Source organism: Blastomyces gilchristii (assembly GCF_000003855.2).
Source record: "Blastomyces gilchristii SLH14081 genomic scaffold supercont1.12, whole genome shotgun sequence".
Lineage (NCBI taxonomy): Eukaryota > Fungi > Ascomycota > Eurotiomycetes > Onygenales > Ajellomycetaceae > Blastomyces > Blastomyces gilchristii.
In genome coordinates, this window is record NW_003101671.1 from 972,106 (window position 1) to 983,903 (window position 11,798).

Sequence of the window (11,798 nt, forward strand, 5' to 3'; positions counted from 1 at the left end):
CTTAGTATGTTGAATCTCAGAGTTTCAAGTGTACAATCTTCATATCAAATACTGAAAGAAATCAGACACTGTGATATCTGATGCAATCAGTTATAGACTCAATTTCATGAATGAGAGTTCTGTGAATCAGGTACAAGAGAAGTTTATATTAAATATATTAAGAGAGTGTAAGAAATCAGAATAGATGAATACAATGATCTCTCACTTGAAGAATGACAAGATATTAGATAATAAGTGTCTTATGAAAGTAGTAGAAGAGATGCTTCTAAACTTTAAGCTGAGAAAATTGAAAAATAATGTTGTGCTTTACTGTGACCTAGAATATGTGAAAGCTCTCTATCTAGAACATTTATTTAGATATGACTTGATAACTCACATGTATAAGGAATTCAGTCACTTAGAAAGCTCTGAACTCATGAATATACTTGAATCAAGAGTATACTGATCAAGTATAGCTGAGAATATTCAGATATATGCTCATGAGTGCCTGAATTACTAGATTGTGAAAGAATCTAAGAAAGGATTAGAATACAAGAAAGTGTAATATCAGATGAAGTGTATGATACAATTATTTGAATGATGAGAGATGAATCTCATAGACATATTACTGTAAATACTAAATAAAAATTGATAAATAATCACTGCTATTGATTACACTACTGACTGATCAGTCATGAAAGCAGTTTCAGAGATAATAGAGAAGATGATGATGAAGTTTCTATATAATGAGATCTATATCAACTATAGAATACTGTGTGAGATTCTAACTGATAACAGTGTGAATCTTGTAGAAGAAGCAGTGAGGCATTTCATGAGTCAGTTACAGACAAGACATCATAGAACAACATCATATCATTTATAAATGAATAAGAAGATGAAACACTTAAATGAAATCTTAGACAATATGCTGATGAAATATCTAGTGAGCAAGTCTACAAGATTATGAGATAAATATCTCAGTCAGGCACTATTAGTCACATAAATTCAGCAGCATGCAGTCTTTAAGTGTTCATTATTTTATCTATTGTATGAATTGTATCTGTGTATTCTGAAGAATGCTTTGAAAAAGATAAGAAAGAAAACAGCAGTTACAGATGCAGCAGTAGCAGTTGCAGATACAACAGTTGTAAATATGAAATCAAGATTAAAAGAGATCAGTCATGCATGTGCAAAAGCTAATAAGTTACTTCTGAACTAAACAATTCAATTGAAAAGAATACAAGACTCACTAGTTAAGAAATCAAGTCTCAAGATAAGAATGTGAGTTTTTATATATAATAAGAGTTCTGAGAAGTTTTAATTTAGATAATTTGAGTTATATAAAATACTCAAATCACATTCTCTGAGAACATATGCATTGAAAGAATCAGAGAGACAGCTCTTATACAACTTAATAAATAATTTATATTTTATAAAAGTAAAGATACAAGACTTGAGTGAATTATAATTATCTACAGCACTATTATCAGTGTTGAAAAAGAAGAAGCTTATAATTAAAAAGTCTTATGAAGTAAGAGAAATTATAGATGCTTATGAATTAGATAATCTCACTTATTCTGATCTTTTCATGATTATAAGAAAAGAATGAGAAGAAATGAAGAAATCAGATGAATATCACACTTCAATAAGTAATAAGACTGTAGCTGATTATATGATAATATGCTGCAGACAGTGAGTGTAATGTGATAAAGAGCAGTCTCAAAGCAGCAGACTTATATATAGATCAGATCACAGAAGAAAAAGAAATTCAGAGTTAAATTTAACTGTTTATATCAGTTCAATTACAGAGATAACAGAGGATGAAGCATCTGAAACATTTATAAATATGTGAGATTAAGCTATCTCAATCTCTGAGAACACTCAGAGATCAGATGAGATTAGTTTTGATAAGCTATTTACTGTAGTAATCTAAGTGAGTGAAGAGAAACAGTATAATGTATAAGATAGAATTATAAAAGATGAAAGCTGCTGAATCTAGTCACTGAATACTATATTATATAGAGATTATATAAGAGTAGTAGCTAGTAAATAAAAAAAAAGTGTAAGAAAGAAAAGAAATAATGAATTGATTATCAACTGTAAAAGTCAGCTGTAAAAGACAAATATTATTATATATATTTCATTCATTTTCATACACTACATGTTTAATCTATTTTCAATATCATATCATCTGAAAAATGCTAAAAATAAAGAAAATCTCAAAACTCAAGATCTGTAAGAGATTTGAGAGCTGTAAGTCACTCTCATAATAATACTGTGTATATCTTCAATTTCTCTACTGCTCTGTGTATGATATTAATGTTATTTATCACAAGATTGACTGGAATGCTAATATAGAAATATGTATATATATGTATAGAAAAATTGAAGAAGAGCATGAGACCTGCGGAATCAGAAGTCAGAACAGAGAGAGTGAAGATGAAAGAAATGAAAGAAGAAGAAGATATAGAACTGAATGAATGACAGCAGAAGTCATCTGAGACTAAATACTTATAATTCAGTGTGTCACAATCTTCCCTGCAGAAGAGAAAGAGAAAGTGATAGAAGAAGCTTAAAAGTGAGAGAGAATAGTCTCAGCAGTATTATCATCTTTGATTAAAATGATCTCTGACACTGAAGTAACTAAGAACTATTATTAGTGTATAAAACTGTAAAGACAGAAGTAACAATTACTGAATAAACATCTACTGATCTTAGAATTATACATGCAATTACAATACACATGAGACTTCTTAGAAAGAGAGAGAGAGACATAAGAAAATGCAGGAAGTAGAATACAGTATATAAACAGCTTATTCTTATAATAACATCTTAGATAAGATGTATAAGTCTCACATCTGTGAGTGTAAAAGAGTACAACATCTGTATTTCTGTTTCTGAAAATATGAATATCTTTTATCTGCATCATGAAGTCAGTTGATAGATATCAGAGAATAGACTGATATAGATCTATCATTCTGAAGAAATTTGTCAGAGTGAATATCTCTGTGATATTGAACTTTACAGTTATAAAAAGTTTCTTAATATCTGTGAATATCATGACTTCATACATAATAAAACTCATAATAATTTTCTCTAAAAACAGAAAAATCAGCATCAGAAAGAAAAGATGAAAAAGAAAAAGACTTATAATCTTGATACTGTTGAGAGAGAGAATGATTCTCTGATATGAATGAATAATTACTTTATCATAAATATTTAAAATGAATGTAATAATTAATGTCTGTGACTGAGCTTTAGATAGTTATGTTATATACAGTCTTCATACAATAAATTGTTCTAGAGATCAGTAAGAAGAGTGAGAGTGTATATACTGAGAAACATGATTTATTAAGTCTATGCAACATCTTCTTGAAACAAGGAGAGCTGATAATGAAAGCAGAGACAGCAGAATCAGAAGAAGCAGAGATAGCAGAAGTGAGAGAATCAGACACAGAAGCAGAGATAGTGAGAGTGAAAGAAGCAGACACAGAGGCAGATGTAGAAGATTGAGAGAAAGCAGCAGAGAAAGAAACAGAGAGAGTAGAGAGAGACATGAGAGACTTAGTCACACATAATATAAACAATTTCTTTATTGTCATGTTCTTCAAGTTCTTAATCAATGATTCAATATTAAGTTCACTATCATCAGTGAAAATGAATCTGTCAACATATGAAAATTCTATGTGAATAAAAACAAACATATCAGCATCTGCATTCATGCAAAATCATGTCAGAAAACATGATCAGAAATCTGCTGAGAAGAAAAATAATCAAGAGCATATGAGAAGGTGAAGAAGATGTGTCACTCATGATAATATATTCTAACAATTATTAGAAGATAAGCAAGTTCTGATCATGTTTCACAATGTGTTACACTTACTGCTAACAAACTGCCTGATATGAGCACTATGATGACACTTGTTATGAGAATAGAGAGTCATTGTCAGAAACATATACAATATGATAGATAAACAGATAGAAAAGAGTTGAATAGAAGAAGAGATAGAAATCTTGAATGAGATAATAACATTTAATGATGATGATGATGAAGAAGATAGTTGAAGAATGAAAAAAGTTAGTGAATGAGTGATATAATATAGTGAAAGTTTCTTTATAAGAGTGTATATAAAATGCTAGCTGAATCAGAGATAGATTACATAATTGTAAATACTAGTAACACACTAATCCGCATGAAGCTAGAACAGATGTCATGATCACATGAGTGTGACTGAATCTGATGAGAGAGAATATAATTCAGAAGAATGTACAATTATCAGATAATAACACAGCCGCTTCTGAACTTGCTTACAAATGTAAAGAGGTCATAGCAGCCACTAATTAATTTAGTGTATGATATATAAGAAGCCGGTGTACGCCTGTAATCATACGCTGGCTCAAGCAACGTTTGAATCACAGTGTTATCAAAAAGCATTACTTTTTAAAAAATTAAAAATAGTCTAAAAAAAACCTTAAAATGTCTAAAAATAGTAACTTTATGCCAAGAATGAGACTAAATGAGATCAAATGAAACCACTTTCTCATTTTTTTCAAGTCATGATTTCATTTTAAGATCTCATATATAGTCACTTTACATGTTTTTTTAATGACTAGTCCTAGCGGGATTCACACCAAGAAATGTATGAGACTAGATCAAATGAGATCAAATGTGAAATTCATGATTTCAGCGGCCAGTCTATTCAGCATAGATTTGAAAGAAGTTGAGTTATCAGTAACAGTTCAGAGAGAGAGTATTCTAATTGAAGATGTATATATAGTGTGATGAGATATTTTATCATGATTAACTAGCATTTTCAGATTTAAGAGCTGATACTCTCAGTTTATTCAGTAGATATCTATTATATCAGAAGGTATATCTTACTCTTATTATAAAAGAGCATCTGTTATTGAGTTCTCACTGCTAGAGCAGTAGTGTATTATGAAATAAAAACAGCTTAATAGCTCAGATCATTGCATCTGTTATTCAGTAAGCTTATAAGTGATTATAAAATACTTGAGATTCTTATAATCTGTGATTATGTAAAATTTGAAGATACTTCAGAGCTCAGAGTCTCATTCTTCTAGATACTATATAATCATAAGAAGTTTCTTATCATAGATCTTGTAATTGCATTCAGCAGAATTCAGTTTCTTAGATATAAAGATGTATAATTATAAGATATTTTCATTATCATATTATAATATAGCTTTCTCTGTGATATAGCTGAAGAAATCAGCTACAATAACTATCTTATAATCAGAATTAAATATTATCAGTAGAGAGATATTAGTAAACATCTTCTTTATCTGTATGAATATAACTTCAGTATTTACTAATTATTGAAATACTGAGTTCTTCTTCATAAGTTCTGTGAGTGATCTAGTAATATCTAAGAAATTCTATATAACTCACTAATAGAAGTTAGTAAATTCAATGAAGCTTTATATATCTTTCACAGTGCATGAGATCTCTTATTCAAGAATAGCAGAGATCTTCTCAGAATTCATTCAGATTCTCATATCAGCTTCTATGATAAAATCTAGATGTTTTATACTTTTAACTTTAAAATCATACTTATCTATATCTATCAGTAGTTCTGCTTCTTATAATTATTATAATACTTTTTATACATGTTCTTGATATTCTTTTCTAGACTCATCAGTGAAGATAAGAATATTATTAAGATAAGCAGATATAAACTTATTAAGAAAATGTCAGAGTGCTCAGTTGATATACTTCTGAAATATACTGAGAATGTTAGTTAGTTTAAAGAGTGTGACTACTCATTCAAAGAGATTATATTATGTTTAAAATACTGTAAGTTATTCATCTTCTTTGATGATATGAATCTTATGAAACACAGTGATGATATCTAGCTTTGTAAATTATTGAGCTTTCTTGATATGTACTAGAATTTCATTGATGAGAGATAAGAAATAATAATCTTTCTTTATTAATCTATTCAGTTCTTCATAGTTCACATAGAATCAGAGTTCTTTATCTAATTTCTTTGCAAAGAAAATAGAAGCTGCAGTAGAAGAGTTACTAATATATATGAATTTCTTATTTAACAGATTATTGAGTGTCTTCTGAAGAAGAAGAAGTTCATCTCAGAACATATTATAAAGAGAGTCTTGCAGTGATTTAAGATTCTTATCATTCTTCTTTTCTAACTTGATACTGTGATTCACTTCTAAGCCTTGTAAGAGAGATAGATTTGTAATGTTATCTTGTCAGAAGACATCTAAGTATTTGTAATATTATTAAGAGAGTTTTGTATAAAAATCTATTATTATAACACAGAATAATCTTTCTAGAGCTTTTTTAATATTAGTTAGACTGATGAAGTAGATTATTATATAATTCTGCTATCAGTGACTTTATCAGAAGCTCTTTTAAAGCATTTTAGATGTATTAACAGAGATCTGTGTAAGATTCATAGTTCTGTGAATATCATTTTCATGAATTTAATTATTATTAGAGAATATTTAACTTCTGTTTCAAGTATTCAGTGCTATTTTCTCTTTAAATTATTGTTATCTAATCTCTTCAAGCTTCTGCTTGTGAGTTTGAGCAGAAGCTAATCTTTTCCCTGTTTTATTAAGATATTCTTATAGCGATCTTCTGAATCTTTCTCTAATGTAATGTGATTGATATGAACTGCCAGCATTGATCTTTCTTTTAAATGAGAAGATAGATAGACTGATTAGCAGTTGAAAGTGATATATTCTGATTAGTTATAATTGATATATATCTCTTGTTAATATTGATTGATGACTTCTTTGAGAGCAATCTCAGGGACTCAGAAGCCTGTTCAGGCGGCAGAGACTCTTGTTTATATATAGATATTCAAGTCTACTCAATTCATAGCATCTGTATTATTATTATTCTTTGACATAGATATATAAGTGACTGAGATGTAACATCTTCTGCTGCTATTCTGTATACTTTTAAGCTTAGTGAGATAGTTATTCAGTGTTCAGAGTTATATGCAGAAGCCTTTATAAGTCTGATCTTCATCTATACTTATAAGAGCTCTTGACTATACACAACTATATAAACTGAAGTTTATAAATACTATTTACAACTCAGCTTGAATGCTATTATACATTTAATCTCTACATTTTATCTTTCTACTGTGAATACTTTTAGTAGTTAACAGTACATATCATACCAAGCTGCAAACACCTGAATAATTGCCTGCAAGTGCTTATTCTTACATTTATAGAGTATAAGCTAATAATTTGCACTTCTTAAGTATAGTAAAATGAGTCTTGATCTGCAGAGTAATTGCAGATTACATGTAATTATATAATTAAAGATGGTATTCTTTTCAGAAATATTATATATTTATAGCGATATTCTTTTTAAGATTATTATCTTCAAGAATATTATTAGTTTCAGACTACTCTGTAGTCAAAAGAATTTCCTCTCTTCACATTAAGTAGTTAATGAATTCAGTGAGAATTATTAATCTTTTAATAGATCTTATTAGCTTCTGAATTCTTTAAGAACTTTTATTATAACAGATATCTTTTCTTTCTACTGAAGATATTCTGTCAGATCTACTCTTATCTTATCATCTGCAAAGATCTCATCTCTACTAATCTTTATCTACTCAATCTCATACTGAAATCTTGTAATGTCTAGTCTTATATAAGTCTTCTTACTCCCAGAGTTATTATTATTTTAATTACTTAAGTTGTTTACATTGTCTGATATCTCACTGATATCTTTAACTAAGTCTTTGTATTTATTATTGAACTTATCAGACTGCTCTTTTATAATTATATTATTCATCTCATAAGTCTCTGAGATAGTCACTTTTCAGTTTGTCGTAGATAGTGATAATAATATGTGATTCTATATCTGCTATTCTGATGTTTTCTCATTTCTCTGTCTTGAAGATATATATTCTTTTATTAAGTCAGGTGTTCTCTCAGATCTTAAATTAATCATGAGTTCAATCACTTAATAAATCATCTAGACACACTTGTAATTAGACTGGCCGCTGAGACTATGAATTTCATATTTGATTCCATTTGATCTGGTCTCATACATTTCTTGGCGTGAATCTCACTGAGACTAGTCATCAAAAAAACATGCAAAGTGACTATATATCAGATCTTAAAATGGAATCATGACTTGAAAAAAATAAGAAAATGATTTCATTTGGTTCCATTTAGTCCCATTCTTGACATAAAGTTACTATTTTTAGACATTTTAAGGTTTTTTTAGACTATTTTTAATTTTTTAAAAAGTAATGCTTTTTGATAACACTCAAATGAGATTTAAAGTCATTTAAAGCAATAAAAATAATTTAAATTGAGAAGTGAAAATCATGATCTTATTTGAAAAATGTGATAAGAGTAGACAGTAAGTCTCACTGAAACAGTATGAGACTACTATCTAATGTTAAAACTGTGTAATCGAATCAGTTGAATTGGTAATGAGACTATCAAAAAATCTGGTCCTGGTCTCAGACACAGTCACACGGTCAGTCTACTTGTAATGATGTATGAAGATGTTAATTTTACACATTATTACAGTTATTCATTAGCTTGTAAAGAGTTTTATAATCTCTTAAAGAATAATATTATTATGTTGTAATCTAACTACGCGAGTTACACTAAATATGTTGAGATGACACGTGACTAGAGTAGATGTAGTAATTACTAACACAGTTTAATTCAGATTGGTGATAATATAGTAATTAAGCTCTGAGATATCTGTGACTAAGTAGAAGTCTTTATAATAAGTACTAAATAAGATTAAAAGAATTAAGTTAATATTTAATAAGATTCTACTGAGTATTATAAGATAGATAATCTGATATAATTAAATCTTAAAAATATACATATTACATACTTATCTTATACACTGAACTATTATTATACTAAATATAAAGAAATAGAAGTTTTAGATAGTTATCATTACTATTTTAACACTTTACTGAAAATTTATAATATTTTTTATACAAGTTTATTTTACTATACTATCACTGACTTATTCTCTTCTCAACTGACTTCTGACTGACAGCTATCAGAGATTATAGATGAAGATAATAAACTTGAATAAGAAATTAAAAATATTCTTAATGAAAGACTTCACAGCTATAGCTGATAATATCTTATAAAATAAGTTAGTTATAATTATCTAATCTGAATTTCAAGCTCTGTATTATTTAAAACAGCAGCTTTTAACTGATGAGAACTACACATCTATAACTCTATTACTCAAATCTCACTTCTGAAAAGAGAGAACTAATATAAGAAGCTATGTCGGATTATATAGATTATTTCACTACACTTGATAAATTTCTACTGTGTGGCGGGCTGCGTCTGATCAATCATATAGACTATTTCATTACACTTCACAGATTCCGCTGAAAGCTCCGATCCTCAGTCGCTGATCCTCAGCTGAAAAACCCATGAAATTTCTATTCTTCCACCCCGAAGCTCCACCGTGTATGCATATAAATATTCACTTCAATCACTGATTCTCACACTTTCTCTTTCTTTCCTTCTCTAACATTTTTCATTTTGTTATATAAGACCTATATATTATACCGATCTATTCAGCGTAGGCCTCTTACACTTGAAAAATGTTCATTATCTTCTCATTAGAAATGATTACTCACTGAGATATCTGAACATGTAACAATATATAAGAAATAGAGAAACAGTTAAACAGTTAAGTGAACACTGAGTTCTTAGATAGAAGCTTACTCATCAGTCACTCTGACTCTGTAACAAGATCTTATAAAGAGAATATTAGTAAAAGACCTGAGAGGTCTGATACTATAGATGTATGAGTAGACTGACTGTGTAACCGTGTCTGAGATCAGAACCAGATTTTTTGATAGTTGTATTATCAATTCAACTGATTTCATTACACAGTTTTAACATTAGATAGTAGTTTCATACTATCTCAGTGAAACTTACTGTCTACTCTTATCACATTTTTCAAATAAGACTATGATTTTCACTTCTCAATTTAAATTATTTTTATTGCTTTAAATGACTTTAAATCTCACTTGAGTGTTATCAAAAAGTGTTACTTTTTAAAAAATTAAAAATAGTCTAAAGAAAACCTTAAAATGTCTAAAAATAGTAACTTTATGCCAAGAATGAGACTAAATGAGATCAAATGAAATCACTTTCTTATTTTTTTCAAGTCATGATTTCAATTTAAGATCTGATATATAGTCACTTTGCATGTTTTTTCAATAGCTAGTCCCAGCGGGATTCACATCAAGAAATGTATGAGATCAGATCAAATGAGACTAAATATGAAATTCATAATCCCGGCGGCCAGTCTATGCATGAGATATTCATACAATTACACTTCTTCTGATTTCACAGATATCTCACATTCAACAAACAATATAATCATGTCTAATGATAATATGAAAGAACTCTTAAACACAAGTATAGAAGTGATATCACAGTGACTCTGAGCAATGTTAAAATTACAACAGTAATAGATAGCTGATATGCATGCAATTCAACAACTTCAATATAAGGAAATTCAATAATTAACTTAATAAGGAACTCATGCAATTTCAACATCTACAGAATTGAATACAAAAGTGCTGAAAGAATGCTTAGATACTTCTGCATATTTCAATACTTCTGATCTCACTCTCTACTCGTCATGAAGAATGAAAATGCTTACAAAACTGAGTATAAATGAAGATGTCATTGATTCACTAATCAATCAAGGTTGATATATTAATAAATGATTGAAGAATCGTGTGAAACAGAAGTTTCATTAATGAATGAAAGCATGTGAATCAGCATTATGAACATCTGATAATATCATCAAATATCTTGATATTCTGTTTCAAGACACTGCTATACAACAGAAGATATTAGATTGATTACAGAGTATCTAACAGAGAAACACTTCTCTTACAACATTCATCTCTGACTTTGATGTCAAGATCTTAGAAGCAGGTGATCAATCTTGAGAGAATTGAATGAAAATTAGTATGCTTAAGAAGACATTAACTTTCAAACTCTTACAGACTCTTATAAGTGTAAATGAAGATTCAACTTATGAAGACTTCTGCACACAGCTTCAGATATTGAATAACTGTCTTATCAAGCTCAAGAGTATACACAACAGTGACAGAAGATGTTACACTCACACACTCATACTGAGAAATAATTCAGTCACTTATTCACCTACACTGAGAAATAACAACAATAATACAGATGCTATGAACTGAGTAGACTTGAATGTCTATATATAAGCAAGAGTCTTTATTATCTGAACAGGCTTTTAAGTCTCTAGAATCATCTCTGAAAAAGTTGCTAATTGATATTAATAAGAAGTGTGCATTAATTATAACTGATCGGAACACATTACTTTCAACTACTAATTAATCTATGTATCTCCTCACTTGAGAGAAAGATCAGTATCTTCTTACTTAAAGAATGAATCAGTGTCTGTTCACATCAATCACATTGCATTGAAAGAAGATTCAGAAGATAACTATAAGAATGTCTCAATGAAACAGGAAAAAGATTAACTTCTGTTCAAATTACAAACAGAAGCTTGAAGAGATCAGATATGATAATTTAAAGAGAAAATGACAATGAATGCAATTCTTGTATCTACTTGTAATAGATAACATGTATAATATGAAAGTTATGATAGACAGTGATCTATATTATTATACAATGATTAAATCTTCAGTTATAAGATATTATAATCTTCAGTGTATTCTCTTATCAAAACCTCAACTTCTCACAGAATTTGATAATTCAAAAGACATTTGCATCTGTTACATGATAAAACTAAATATAGATGT

The 11,798-nt window shown here is 28.9% G+C and overlaps 1 protein-coding gene across 1 annotated transcript; it reads right to left on the minus strand.

Moving 5' to 3' along the window:
- Positions 1-2,808: 2,808 nt before the first annotated feature.
- BDBG_17323 (uncharacterized protein) lies at positions 2,809-3,661 on the minus strand (the record flags this gene model as incomplete). The annotated part of the gene is made up of 3 exons (XM_031725074.1): positions 2,809-2,892; positions 3,127-3,163; positions 3,315-3,661. Coding segments are annotated over 3 exons (467 nt in total), but the record flags the coding sequence as incomplete, so codon positions are not given.
- Positions 3,662-11,798: the final 8,137 nt, after the last annotated feature.